The sequence below is a fragment of the Wyeomyia smithii genome, chromosome 3 (genome assembly GCF_029784165.1).
Source record: "Wyeomyia smithii strain HCP4-BCI-WySm-NY-G18 chromosome 3, ASM2978416v1, whole genome shotgun sequence".
In the NCBI taxonomy this organism is placed as follows: Eukaryota; Metazoa; Arthropoda; class Insecta; order Diptera; family Culicidae; genus Wyeomyia; species Wyeomyia smithii.
In genome coordinates, this window is record NC_073696.1 from 105,606,863 (window position 1) to 105,622,711 (window position 15,849).

The window sequence follows — 15,849 nt, forward strand, 5'->3', positions numbered from 1 at the left end:
TGGCCAATCTAGAGACCAAAATGCAATATTTGGAATTTTGAGTTTACACCAAAAATTGTGAATTTTTTTGAAAACTGATATATGATCACTCGTGGCCTAAAACGGAAAACTCGATTGAAATGAGGTCGATATCTTGTACCGTTTTCAAGTAATGGAGGAAAGCAACCCGCGTAAAAAAAAACCGTGTAAAAAGCGACCTTACTGTACACAGTTTACGGCTGGGTATTTCTATTTGGGTGCTTTTTGAATACCGCTATTACAGATGGCAAGCTGTAAAATTCTTATATGTTTTCTATTCCGTTCGAATTTAATTTACTCATCGTGTATCTATAGGGTAAGATATGATTAAACAGTTTTTGTTTTTGCTTATTGACTAACAATAATAAATCAATTCTCTGTTTCCCAGGTGTGGACTTCTAATAATTGTCATCGGAATGATTATCTTCAAGAAAATTCAACCTTTTTAGCAAATTTATTGCTTATTTGTAAAAAAGATTTATTTTGAAAACCATTGCCATCAAAACGCATCACAATCAAATTATACTTATTGATTGCACATATCTACCTTAGGTTGCTGGTACGAGTTGGAGAATACTGGGACCCCCATGGAGTTTGGGAAAACTCCAAACTGATGCCGATGTGTCATCAGATCGACCGGACTGTTTGGGACAGAATCGGAAATTCCACCTAATTCATGATGCGGAGAGGGGGGAATATTCTGCCCAATACTTCCGCTGACTGTTGGATGCGATACCGAGTACGCAGTGTTAGTGTCATTGTACGCTTGAGAACTAGAAGGAACGGCAGTTGCAACGCTCGTAGAAACCGGCACCGGCGGAGGTGGTAGTTCCCTTTGAGAAGATTGCTGTGATTGGGTTTGCGGTCGAACACAGATCGATGGTTGGTAGGGTGCCATCAGTTTAGTGATGTCGAAGTTTTGACCGCACGTATTGCGTTTTTGATGAGTTTTGAGATCATTTTTCTGGAAATATTTTAAGAGCTTTATTAACTGAAATAACTGAAAAATGTTGAAACATACCTGAGCGTAAGCTCGTCCACAAGGACAGGCGTAAGGCTTCTCTCCGGTGTGAGTTCGAATATGTATCCGAAGTTTATCCCGTCTCGCGAATCCACGACCGCAAGTAGGACATTCATAGGGTTTTTCACCTATAAATTAACCAATTTACTAAAAGTTAAAACGTCAAACGAGGCTAGTTTACCTGTGTGTCTTCTCATGTGCATAACTAAATCCGCTTTTCTGGGATAGCCTTTGCCACACACTGAGCAGGAGCATATTGCTTGTCCATTATGTCGTCGCATGTGCACCGTTAGGTTGCTGGAAGAACCGCAATTTCTACCGCATATGCTACACAAATATATTTTTTTCGGTGGCGAATCTGGGTCCGCTTTAATCTGTTTTGAGTGCTCCGGACCGTGGGTTTTCATGTGATTAGTGTAATTTGACTTGTACTTCATCTTTTTTCCACAAACTTCACACTCGAACTCCTAAAATGATTTAGAATCAGGCCGTAATAAAAATTTTATGAATTTGGCGGACACGTACTTCTTCTACTTTTCGCACTTTTTCCTTTATATGCGTTTGAAGATGTCGGTTCATGTATTTTGTTGTGGGGAAATCTTTACCACAGTGAGCACATAAAAAGGTTCGATCATTCTGATGTATTTTCTGATGATCTTTATATTTATCTAAACGACGGAACTGTTTCTTGCACTCAGGGCAACTCCAGATTTTGTTCGGATGTAGTTTCATATGATTTGTCAGCTGTTCGAATGTCATGTAATTCTTTTTGCAGGTAACGCAATGATGAACTCTATTAAAATCGGGGACAAGTTAAATATTGCAATATTCGGAAAACTTGATCATTTACTTACTTAGTAGAAGATTCATCAACCGGAATATGCTCACTCTCCAGGTGAAACTTTACATGAATCACCTTCTCGAATGATTCCCCACAAACTGGACAATCTTTCGGTGCATCGGGGTTTAGCTGGTAGGAGCCCTGGTATAATTCATAGTAAAACAGGGCAGGATTATCATTTTACGAACTAAAACTAATTTACTAATAAATACCCTTATTTTCTCTTCTCGGTCAGATAAACTAGATTCCTCGTCGTCATCTTCCTCATCGTCGTTCTTATCGTCATCAACTGGATCATACTCACTGTCACTCGAATCTTCCGATTTTGATTTGTTCTGAAATAAATTTTTCTTTTAAAAACAACAATATATGTCTTTTGCATCCAAATAATTACCTCTGCTTCCCCTTTTTTCTTGTGCATCTTCATATGGTTGGATATATACTTGTGAGAGGTAAAGTCTTTACCACAAATTTCGCACTTATAGTGACGCTCATTTGCGTGCATTCGTAAATGATCGATGAATTTGCCTTTTTTCTTCAATTCCTTAGCACACATTGGGCAAGTCCATTCATTTCTGGGATGAAAGTTCAAATGGATTTTTAGCAGCTCATAATTAGAGTACGCCTTTGGACAGTAGAAACAACGACGTATCCTGAAAGAGCTGAATTATACAACAATCGTAAAAAAAACACTGAGCATATTTACCGATCCTGTGGAAGAGTTTTCTCATCTGCGTGATCGCTTTTGACGTGGAATTTGACGTGTGATTTGTTGTTGAACCTTTCATTGCAAATTGTACATTCGTGAGTTTCTGCTTTAGTTTTTTTTGCGATCAATGGCTCGTCATCGGAATCTTGCAATGCTGATGTCCGTGTCCGACGCCTACGTATACGACGCTCAATTTTTTCCTGTTCATCATCCTCTTCGTTGCCATTCTCATCGTCATCGTCATCCTCCTCACTATCACTATCATTGCCATCTGCAATTTCAAAATCATTGCCCCCACCATCTGACTTATCACTAGCCGATTCATCGATTTCGCATTTGATGAATTCTGGCCCTAACGGCATACCATCATCATTCAGTCCTAACAGCGCGTGTTCTTGTTTCAAGAAATTTTGCTTCCTATCGTCACATCCTTCGGACATGTACTCTCGTAGCGTTCGGTCAGACTGTATGCAACGTTCCTTGAACTCTATCACATTTCCGGCGTACACAATGCACTCTGGACATATTTGTTTTGGTAAGTCGTCGTTTTCCAAAACCTAAATGATTGTTTACTAGTTAAACACAATATATATAAATCACAATAGTTTTCAAATTTACCTCTACTTTCGATAGTAAACGGACCAACTCGGGAATATCCTGAGGCTGACCAAAAATAGACTGCAAGCCGTCACTGGTTTTCATGCAAATTCTGCATACCTGATCAAAGCAGATGAAGTTCGGCTTATAATCCATTCTTTCCAGTGTCACACTGGCGTTTATGGATTTAGATTTGAAAATTTATAACAATCACTCAAACATTTTAGTTTTAATAAATAATTCGCAGCAAGACGCGACCATATTATTGTTTATAATACTTTCTCTGGAAGCCGCTGTCAATAGAGATTAGCGTTGGGCGATACCGTATCGATACTTTCAATATCGATACCGTGAAGCCCAAATATCGATCGAAGCAACTGACGTTGATAAAGCTGAATCGATGCCTATGCCCCGATATTTTTTCGATAGTGAGGGGAAATTATAAAATTGGAAAATACAGTCGCCGGTCGATAACTGCAAGACTTTAACTGCAACGCTTTTTAACTGCAAGACCAATAACTGCAACAACTTTGCAGTTATTGGACCGAAATCCGTCAAATCTGATGTCAAAGTCATATTTCTCGCTGAACATGTGAAAAGGGCCCATGGGCCATATGAAAACAAGCCACAATTTCACGTTTTTCAATGAATACAAGCTTATTCTACTCGTACAAATAAGATTTTTTGATAAAGAGTGAATTCTTTTATCAATAAATCTTATTGGTAAGAGCAGATTTCGCTTGTATTGATCAAAAAACGAGAAAATTTGGCTTGTTTACATATGGCACATGGGCCCTTTTCACATGTTTGGCGAGATTTGACATTTAAGTGCCAGATCTCGCGGGGGGATTCTAAATGCATTCGAAAATAAAAATTGTTGAATATCTAGAAACATTTCAAAAGGACTCTTTTATTTCTCTCGTTTTTTTCGATTTCGTTTACTTGTTGTCTCTTCATTCTAGATGGGAGATTATCGAGATTATAGATCTCCACTATAAATCAATGAAGCAAAATCACCATGTTATGTGGTTCACTTTCCGTAATTATCATAAGAAAAAAAAATATCCCTTGTGCATTGTTTGGCTAGCTTTCACAATTCAGCGAGGCAGTGCATAGCAGATCACAAACAATATTTTGTGATCTAGCGATGAATAGACCATGTTACTACAGATGTTACGGATCCTGCTGACATTGATGTTGCTTTTACTTGCGTTATGTCAGCGGTTCCGAGCTTTCTGTCTAAATTCCTTTTATGAATTAAGTTTAGAAACGTCTAGAAAAATGGTCTATTGTAGTGATGAACTTTATGTTCGCCTACATATTGTTTATGTTAAGTAGTTACTGAAACGCAATAAATTATGATGCGGAAATATTAATATCAAATTGATTAATCGAAAAGCTTGCCTACAGGGCCGGCGTCACATTATTTTCCCGTTTCCCGAGTGGGTAGTAAGGAATAGGGAAGGTTCATGGGTTACAAAAGCGTGGCCGGGGGGGGGGGTGGCGTTACGTTCTGATACCTGAACAAAATTTTACGAAAAGTCGACTGTGCACCAACAATAAGGTGTCAATGGAATGTTTAAAAGAAATTAGATTTTCGAATTTCGTCCAGTAGTCATGTTTATGTCATTAATTTCCCATGGAAGGCAATTATATAGGCTCATTTGCAAAAGTAATTCCACGCCCTTGCGAGTGGCTTTCCGAATGTTTACCGGAACATTCGCCATGGTGGACATGCGTGTAGGCATGTTTTTGAGTTCTTTCTTCGTTCTATTTATCAATTCCTCCTCAATTATCGCGTCAAGATTGTTGAGGTAGGTCTCACGCTTCTGGTTTGTCCAGAAACTCTGGATGGGATCCAGCTGGGGAACGTTGGGTGGGTTGGCCGACTTGGGTACCGCATCGATTTTCAGCCGCTCCATCTCCTCCAACGATTGCTTCGAGTAGTGGGCCGACACCAGATCCGGCCAGAGCACCGCGTCTTCACCCCTACGCAACGACGCAACTTCCGGCAGGCACTTCGTACTATAAATTTCCCCATTCACGGCCAGTACGGAGCTTCTCGCTAATTGTCAGCCACAGCAGCACCTTCTTTGGGAACTAGGTGTGTGCAATGAATTTCATCTCAGAGGTCACTTCCTTCGTGGGTAAAGTAAAATATGGAGTGCCCTGCCTGTCGTTGTCATCCAGGGTGAGATAGGTCTCGGCGTAGACCACCATCATCACGTTGCGATTCGCCGAAAAAATCGACTCGACCATTGAGCAACTCCGAGACCAATGGACGGGACTTCAACTTCCTGATGTCCATGTTCGCCAGGTATTTTTCCACTGTTTTGCCGGTTGAACCGACCTGCCGATCAAGCGTACGCAGCGATGTAGCCACTTCCCCCTCGGTTTTCCTCTTCAGTATTCTTGTCGCTCAGGGTCGTCGGCCGTCCGGAACCGGTCTTTTTTTCGATGCTCTGCTTGTAGTCCAGCAGTGCCAAGATGTTCTAGATACCGGAACAAGCGTAACCGGTGTCCCTTTCCATACGATTTCTATTTTAGACACGACGGGGTAACGTTCTTTGATCGCGCACACTTCTGAACGAAGTAGCTTAACTGTTTTCACCATTATGATTAGAGTTTGAGTCAATTTTTTTGCTGACTCATGGGTTACTATGATTGATGCTGCATGGGTAGTTTCGTCAGTGCGTGTAAAGGTAAACTCATGAAAAATCGTTCTTTTTCGAGCATTTTTTTCAATGCTAACGTTAGGGCTCAGCAATTTTGTCTTCTCGAAAAAAGTTTCCATCCAAAATTTGAGCTTAATCGAACTTCTGAGAGGGTTTCACTTACAGTTGTGAAAGTCTTACATTTTTGACCAACCTAAAAATGCACAAGAGTAGTTCTTGAAGTTTCAGGAATCTATTTTTTATAGCAAATCTCTTAGAAATGCATGAAATATCGGGAACTGATGTTGTTTCATAAAAATTTGTTTTAAAAACAAGATTATAATTTCAGGGACATGGAAACTTTTGCGTTGGGAGACTCGAGCTACACCAGAACACACAAGAGACACTCCCAGCTCGAACATTTCTTTCATCGATCGAAGAACTGTAACTTTGACCGCTTTGAGGCTCTACTTCGCAAAGTTCGATTGAGCGCAAATTTGGCATGGGAAATTTTTACGAGAAAAAAAAACTTTAGAACTCTATCGTAAATGAAATTCAGAACTCTATCGTTAATGAAACAATTAAAAAAAAATAATCCTTTACTCTGAGTAACGTTAGAACTGTACATAAGTCTGTAGATTTATAACCTCTCGCTCAACGATATCCATCAAAAAATCTGTCGCTCGCAAAAGTACTTTTATTGGTTTTGTCCGATAGTTCCGTGTGGGTAAGTACCCACATGGATATTTTCCGAGTGGGTACTACTACCCATACTACCCACATGAAACGCCGGCCCTGCTTGCCTACACACTTAGTTTCTTTTACCGAGCTCAGCAATCTTTTTAACGAGTTCTCAACAGCTGAGCCATCAGCAATCTGTTCAGTACACACTTAGTTTCTTTTACCGAACTCAGCAATCTTTTTAACGAGTTCTCAACAGCTGAGCCATCAGCAATCTGTTCAGTAATTCATTTGCTTGACGAGTGTTCGGTAATTTTTCATTCTCGCTGAAACGTCAAACATAGAAGATAGCCCAGTAAAAATTTACAAAGTGTTCATCAAAAATTGCTGCATGAGTCGGTATTTACAATGCTGACTATTCGTCACGAATTACCGAGCGTTTTGTAAATTTACAAACCTGACGATTCGTCAAAAATTACCGTGCGTACTGTAAACGTACAGCGAAAGGAGAAAAGTAAATACGACCATTGTGAAAGCTGCTATTACAACCGTTGAATAATTTTATAAAGGTATTTCGGATTGTTTTGATCGATTATACTGGTGTTCCCAGCACATTCAAGTAAAAACTTGATACGTTTAATGTTATGATGAATATAGGCTTCTAGTAAACTGTTCTCCTGTGGTGGAAAAATTTCTATATGCTGACTGAAATGATTTGCATTATCTCAATCGTAATAGATAGAATCTTGGGTGAAAACATTGTTGCGGATGTGCCATGATATGAAACATTCAACTAAAATACACAAATACGTACATATTTGATAAATAACAACTTACTGAATAGATCGTGTACTTCCACTTCGTTTTCTTGTAGATTTGAAAGTACGATTTCCATTTTTGTTTTGAAAATCACACGCGAAACACTTTAAAAACTCAACTTCGAAACTCTTTGAATATTTGCAAAATGACGGACTTTTGATGTTTCGTTTTTTTTTTATTCTCGCTTATTTTCCGTCGGTCTAGCTCCGCCACTGTTGTGGCCAATCACCGACGCCCGGGGAGGCGACTCCACACCCAGGACCCTAACTCACGACCCGTTAATTAACGGACCGGCGCCAACGGCTTTACTTCCTCATGCGATGGAAGGCGTGATCCCAGAGATTTTTCGCCTCAGAAAATCTCCCGGTGTCGGCTAGAATTGAATCTAGACCCAGCTGTTATTTTTGAGGAAATTACAAAATGATCAGTATTTTTTCAAATTTACTGAACATGACCGTAATAAAAATTACTGAACGATTAAAACGAGAATAAGTGTGTATTTTAGTTTTCTGCTATTTTTTTGCCACTGTTCTATTAAAAAAATACATTTCGACATCATTGAAAACAAAAATGGTAGTGACGGACCCCCCTCTAAATTTTGGCGTGTGTCAAGTGTTGCAGTTATCGAACGGCATTCGATAACTGTAGTGTAAACATGTTGCAGTTATCGAACGACGACTGTATTCGGATAATATGACTAATTGAGTGAATGTCTCAAACAAACATCTTGCAGCGACTCGTTTTATTTTGACGTGGGACTACGTCTCTGTTTTCTATACTGGCATGCATTCTGTAAAATTGGAAATGAAACTGGCAAATGTTGCGTCAGATTTTAATGTGTTGGTGGATAGATAAAATGTTGAACAGTTTTGTAGTACGCTAGTTATCATTGCGGTAAAAATAGATAAAAAGTGTCAAGGACAAATTTACGCGAACAATAATTTAATCACATGCGAGCATTCCTAGCACAGACGACATGAATAGACACCAAACATTCCCTGTGATATTCTCTGCATCAATAGCCAAAAAAAATTGACAGAGTCTCTCCGTCCCAATAGGTTAATTTATGTTTGCTTCCATGAACCTGCAGTAATTTGATTTTTCGAAGGTAAAGGTTTTTCGAAAAGTTTGAAACAAAACCTTTTCTTGAACAATTTCTAAACCTGCTGTTAGAGCGTAATAGAAACTGATGTCTTGAAAGAAAACATGCTGGTAAAAGCAACACTGCCGGTACCCGGATAACTGTCCCATAATGAAAAACAACATGTTGATAAAATAGCGATTTAATATCCGTGAATTTTCGGATTTCCAGCAATTACATTCAGAACCAATGACCATAATAGTTTCATGGCCCCGCAAGTTTATCGTTGAGAACAAAAAACCATGGATGGAATTGGTTTTACGTTATATAACTTGAAAAAAAGACAAAATAGGACAAAGTATGCGGGTACATTTCAAAAGTACTCGCATATTTTGTCCCATCACATATACATTCAACTAGCAACCGGCAGTATCATTGGCAACGTAGATTGTACTACAGAAAATAACATTAGTCTAGTTAATTGAATGACATACTTCTATATGCCTAAAATAATCCGATATACAATAATCTGGAGCAAAATTATATGTTTGCAGTTTGTACCACTATGCAGTGGGACTGCAATGCGGGTACTTTCAATATGGGACAAAAACCACTTGGTATTTTTTCCATGTTTTTCCATACAAAAGTATAAAATTTAATTTTTTCCCAGAAAATATAATAACAATTAAGTCGATTCCCGATGATTACTCAAAAGTGACCAAAATCAGTATGGGACAGTTATGCGGGTACCGGCAGAACAGTACCGTACAGTATATGTGGAGCAGGGCGCCGCTAGTTGCTCGTCGTCTATCATTGCAGTGGGCACGACATCTATTCGCGTGCAATCAAAACTGCAATGCTGCTACTAATGGTGATTGAAAGTTAATCTGATGAATATGATTACAATTAAAAACCATAAGTTACTCAACAAGAATTGGACATTTTTGCGACGGCCAGGGACGATCCATTAATGATGTCACGCACACCTTGGAAAAAACTAACTCCCCCCCTCCCCCTTGTCACAAGCTGTCACAACTTCCTTGATCCTCCCCCCTTAATTACGTCACGTTTTTATACCCCCCCCACACCCCTTCTTTGGTAATAATTGATCGAAGATCGAGAAATTTGTTAGGAATGCATTTTTTCTTAATGAGAACGATTTTACTGAAACTAAAAGGAAAAGAAGATTATAGAAGACTAAAAAAGGCGTTTTGTTCTTAGTCCAAGGATGCTATTAATGGAGTCGCATAACGACGACATAGAAAGCCGAGACAGTAACTGCAGCATCATTGCTGATTTTTGAAGACCATCAATACACTAAAGTCGCTTTTTACGCGGGGGATACGTGCCGCGTAAAAAAAACCGCGTAAATTCCGGAATACACGTAAAAAAAAACCGCGGAAATTTCGGAATCCGCGTAAAAAAACGCGTTAATTCCGGAATCCGCGTAAAAAAAGCCGCGTAAAGAAAAACCGCGTAAAAAGCGACCTTAGTGTATTTAGTTCCTCTTCTTCAATCAATTCGCAATCCAAATCTTCTCCACATGTTACAATAGTCAAGCATCTTTTTGTTGGTGTTAATTTTACGACAGCGGCCGGCGCCCCATCATTTTAATTACAAAACCGCACCAGTGACATGCGAACGCTAGGTGATAGCAGCTGAAAGGAGGAAAGACAAAAGAGTACCGGTCATCTCGTGCCGGTTTCACCCGTAATGCTGGTGGCTTTTAGTAGTAAATGGCTACTGCAAAACACTTAAATGGCTGGAATTCTGGACGGACTAACCAAGAAACTATAATAGGCAAATGGCACCTATTGGTGCCTCGAAATTTTGGTACAGAAGCGGCTAATTGAATTTTCTGTTTTACCAAATGCTGCTGCTAGCGGAAAAAACCTTGCAAAAATGCATGTTTGTGTTGGTGTTAATATTACGACAGCGGCCGGCGCAGCTTTCAAGAAACATTTGTCTCTCCCATTCCATCATCTATGTAGCCCCTCCTTTTTTCTAATTATCTGACGAAGCCTTGGTATAAAAAGTATCGTTCGAACGTTTCATCTCATCAGTTTCATTATTAAACCGTACCGGATACATACGGACGCTCGGTGTTAGCAGCTAAAAGGAGGAAAAACAAAATAGTACCGGTCATCTCGTGCCGGTTTCACCCGTGATGCTGGTGGCTACTGCAAAATACTAAAATGGCTGGAACTCTGGGCGGAAACCAGTAAACAAGAAATCGGCAACTGGCACCTTTTGGTGCCTCGCAGTTTTATAATAGAAGCGGTTAGTTGAATTTTATGTTTTACAATTGCTGCTGCTAGCGGAAAAAAACCTTGCAAAAATGCATGTTTATGTTGATGTTAATTTCACGACAGCGCTAGGTGTTAGCAGCTGAAAGGAGGAAAGACAAAATAGTACCGGTCATCTCGTGCCGGTTTCACCCGTAATGCTGGTGGCTTTTGTAGTAAATGGCTACTGCAAAACACTTAAATGGCTGGAATTCTGGACGGACTAACCAGGAAACTATAATCGGCAACTGGCACCTTTTGGTGCCTCGAAATTTTGGTACAGAAGCGGCTAATTGAATTTTCTGTTTTACCAAATGCTGCTGCTAGCGGAAAAAACCTCGCAAAAATGCATGTTTGTGTTGGTGTTAATATTACGACAGCGGCCGGCGCAGCTTTCAAGAAACATTTGTCTCTACCATTCCATCATCTATGTAGCCCCTCCTTCTTTCTAATTATCTGACGAAGCCTTGGTATAAAACGTATCGTTCGAAAGTTTCACCCCATCAGTTTCACTATTAAACCGTACCGGATACATACGGACGCTTGGTGTTAGCAGCTAAAAGGAGGAAAAACAAAATAGTACCGGTCATCTCGTGCCGGTTTCACCCGTAATGGTGGTGGCTACTGCAAAATATTAAAATGGCTGGAATTCTGGACAGAAACCAGTAAATAGGGACGTTGCGATACCATTAAACATCGATACTTAGGATCGATACCTGTATCGAGAGCCAGTACTGATTTTCCGATAGTATCGAGGCTAACGTATCGATACCTAAATGTATCGTTGCGCGATACCAGTTCATTCAAAATATAACTCATAATTCTTTTTTATTATTTATTCCACAAGATAAAACGTTTAATTCAATTAAACCATTTATATAGGCCATTTTACGAGACGTTTTTGAACTCAATCTATGAATGAAATTTTGACAGAAAGCTAGGAACCGCTGACATAACGCACGTAAAAGCAACATCATCAACAGCAGAATACGTAACACCTGTCAGTTCGTAAAATGGTCTCTAAATTTACTGAATCTAGAAACACCAGCTTCTGCAGACACTTAGTCGAAAGTCAATTACGCTTTTCCTTAATAATTGATCCTATTTTCAAAAGAACCGCTTGCATGGCTCTGTAGATTTTACCTTCGGATCTGCATGACCGTAGAAAAGGATCGTTCCCGTAGGTTAATCTACAGAAATTTCTGTTAAATTGGCATTGCCGATGAGATGGCATGCATGCATACGATGCATCAAAATGGCACAGGAAACAGCAAGTTTTCTGCTTCGTTCGTTCTTCTTTACAGGGTTGTTTTGAGTCTTTTTGATACTGAGAGGTGTGTATCGATATTAATGAAGTATCGCTGATAAAACATCGATACCAAAAATGCGAGTATCGGAAGTAGAAGGATCGATTCTGTATTAGTATCGGTGGTATCGCAACGTCCCTACCAGTAAACAAGAAATCGGCAACCTCGCAGTTTTATAATAGAAGCGGTTAGTTGAATTTGATGTTTTACAATTGCTGCTGCTAGCGGAAAAAAAAACCTTGCAAAAATGCATGTTTATGTTGATGTTAATTTCACGACAGCGCTAGGTGGCAGCTGAAAGGAGGAAAGACAAAAAAGTACCGGTCATCTCGTGGTGGCTTTAGTAGTAAATGGCTAGTGCAAAATACTAAAATGGCTGGAATTCTGGACGGACTAACCAGTAAACGAGAATAATCGGCAACTGGTACCTTTTGGTGCCTCGAAATTTCATTACAGAAGTTTTGTAAAAGAAGCGTTGCAATTCCCTCTACTATTTGCTTCAATGGAATATTTTTTTTTATAAGAATACGGTAGTCAACGTCATGCGGTCGTGTCTTGAATACCACCCTCCTACTTTTTTACATTTCAACATTGTCAGATATTTTTTTATTTCAACTTCACAAATAAAATAATATACTTATATTAGCTGTCTTTGTAGTACAGTGAATGTAATTGTTGGCAAATGAAACAAACTTGTGAAACAAAAATCAAAAAGATTCATTTTTTTTAAACTTCTACTTCGTTGTAATTGGTAAATGTTGTTTGCACAAAAAAAAACACTGCAAACCCAACATAACCAAGGGTAAAAGAAGTGCTTTCGAGTTTATTTACATATATATATATATATATATATATATATATATATATATATATATATATATATATATATATATATATATGTATATATATATATATATATATATATATATATATATATATATATATATATATATATATATATATATATATATATATATATATATATATATATATATATATATATATATATATATATATATATATATATACATATATATATATATATATATATATATATATATATATATATATATATATATATATATATATATATATATATATATATATTAGTTACCAATTAGTTGCCACATTATCGCGGGCGTGCGACGCCACCATGCCTAGGACCCGCCAACCTAGGAATGGTAAGTCACCGGTATACTGGTGGACCGACGCGATAGCGGACCTCCGTAGCGCGTGCCTCCGTGCAAGACGGATGTTGCAACGTGCACGTGCCGATGCACAGAGGGTAGAGCGCCGTGTAGTATTCGGATCTGCAAGATCGGCGCTTAAAAGTGCGATAAAGGCGAGCAAAAGGGCCTGCTTCGATAGGCTATGCGCGAGTGCCAATACGAATCCGTGGGGCAACGCCTACAGAGTCGTAATGGCGAAGACCAAAGGCGTGTTGGCGCCTGCAGAGCGATCACCAGCGATGCTGGAGCGCATCATCGAGGGACTCTTTCCACGACACGAGCCAAATCCTTGGCCTCCGGTTGCTGAGTCTCACGTCCGACGTTCCAGTATCTCAGACACAGACCAGGGATGGTCGGCCAACCTGCCGGGCATCCAATCCGTGAGAGACGGCAGCCGTGCAGAGGTTGTGGAGGAGGTAAGGGTTACGAATGAGGAACTCATCGTGATCGCCAACTCCCTAAAGGTGAGCAAGGCACCGGGACCGGATGGAATCCCGAACTTGGCCATCAGGACGGCCATGAAAGTGGCCCCTGATCTATTTCGAGCAGTCATGCAGAAGTGCCTGGATGACTGCCTCTTTCCGGACAGGTGGAAGCGACAGAGATTGGTGCTGTTGCCGAAGGCTGGGAAACCGCCAGGGGACCCATCGGCATACAGACCTATCTGTCTGCTGGACACTACGGGCAAGGTGCTTGAGAGGATTATCCTCAACAGACTGGTGCAGTACACAGAGGGTGTAAACGGTCTGGCAAGTAACCAGTTCGGCTTCCGGAAAGGTAGATCCACGCTGGATGCTATTCTCTCTGTCACCAAGACGGCAGAGGTAGCACTCCAGCGTAAGAGTTGGGGCATTCGCTATTGCGCAATCGTCACGCTTGACGTGAAGAATGCATTCAATAGCGCCAGTTGGGACTCCATAGCGCTCGCGCTTAGGAGCATCCACGTACCGGTGTCGCTGTACAAGATTTTGGAAAATTATTTCCAGAATCGGGTACTAGTTTACAACACGGAGGAGGGTCAGAAGTGCATCCCAATCACCGCAGGGGTACCGCAAGGTTCCATCCTGGGCCCGGTGTTGTGGAATGTCATGTATGACGGGGTGTTAAAACTAAAGTTCCCTGTAGGGGTTGTGATCGTCGGTTTCGCAGACGACATCACGCTAGAGGTCTACGGCGAGTCGATCGAAGAGGTCGAGTTGACGGCCGCGCACTGCATACGCAAGGTCGAAGACTGGATGCACTCTAGGAAACTGGAGTTAGCGCACCATAAAACGGAGGTTACGGTTGTGAACAACCGCAAATTAGAGCAACAGGCGGTGGTCAGAGTCGGTGACTGCACCATTACCTCAAGGCGTTCCTTGAAGCTCTTGGGGGTTATGGTTGACGATAAGCTCACATTTAAGAGTCACGTCGACTATGCCTGTAAGAGGGCTTCAACGGCCGCTGCAGGACTATCTCGAATGATGTCCAATAGCTCAGCGGTATATGGCAGCAAGCGTAAACTTCTTGCCAGCGTGGTTTCGTCCATACTTAGGTATGGTGGGCCAGCGTGGTCCAAAGCGTTAGGTACCAACAGTCATCGTCGAAAACTGGAAAGTACCTACAGGCTCATGTGCCTGAGGGTTGTGAGCGCGTACCGTACAGTGTCATACGACGCAATCTGCGTCCTGTCCGGCATGATGCCTATCAGCATAGCCATTAGGGAGGACGTAGAATGCTTCGATCAACGTGACACAAGGGGTATACGAGGCACCAGAAGGTCATTCTCGATGATCAGATGGCAGCAGGAATGGTCCAATTCCGCAAAGGGTAGATGGACGCATCGACTTATTCCGGACGTATCCGGATGGGTCGGGAGGCACCATGGAGAAGTTAACTTCCACTTGACACAGATTCTGTCAGGTCATGGTTGCTTCAGGCAGTATCTACACAGATTCGGGCATGCGGGGTCCCCCATGTGTCCCGAGTGTGCGGATGCGGAAGAAACTGCTGAGCACGTCTTCTTCGTGTGCCCTCGTTTTGTGCATGCGCGGAGCGACATGATGGTAGTGAGCGGGCCAGACACCACTCCGGACAACCTAGTTCGGAGGATGTGTAAAGACCCAAACATTTGGAGGGCGGTTTGTACAGCCGCCTCTCAAATAGTTTTAGAATTGCAAAACAGGCGACAGGTTGACCACCGACACGCCAGTGTTAGCTAACGGCCAGTCTCCAGGTTAGTTAGCTAAGTTAGCAAAGAGATCTATAGAACCAAGAGGGTGCACAGAGCACAAAAGCCGCTCCCCGAAGCAATACCTAGCGGTGGTCCCGGGGAGTATTATGGGCTGGAGACTGGAGGGGTTTTAGTGGGTCCGGTCACTGATTCAAACCAACCCCACACTCCCTGAGGTTGGTCACCTCAGGGGTTTGGATGCAAATTTCCCCTCCACCTGAAAAAAAAAAAAAAAAAAAAAAAAAAAAAAAAAAAAAATATATATATATATATATATATATATATATATATATATATATATATATATATATATATATATATATATATATATATATATATATATATATATATATATATCTGAAAGAAAATAAGGGGCTGAGAATTAAAGTACGTAA

General features: G+C 40.7%; 1 protein-coding gene across 1 annotated transcript; it reads right to left on the bottom strand.

Moving 5' to 3' along the window:
* Window positions 1-453: 453 nt before the first annotated feature.
* Window positions 454-3,486, bottom strand: LOC129727761 (zinc finger protein 497-like). Its single transcript, XM_055685903.1, has 9 exons — window positions 3,208-3,486; window positions 2,587-3,146; window positions 2,275-2,533; window positions 2,093-2,215; window positions 1,894-2,021; window positions 1,565-1,832; window positions 1,221-1,506; window positions 1,040-1,167; window positions 454-982 (listed from the first exon to the last, which is right to left on the bottom strand). The coding sequence occupies exons 1-9, from the start codon at window positions 3,340-3,342 to the stop codon at window positions 545-547; spliced, it is 2,325 nt and encodes a 774-aa protein (XP_055541878.1). The 5' UTR covers window positions 3,343-3,486; the 3' UTR covers window positions 454-544.
* Between the last annotated feature and the right edge of the window lie 12,363 nt (window positions 3,487-15,849).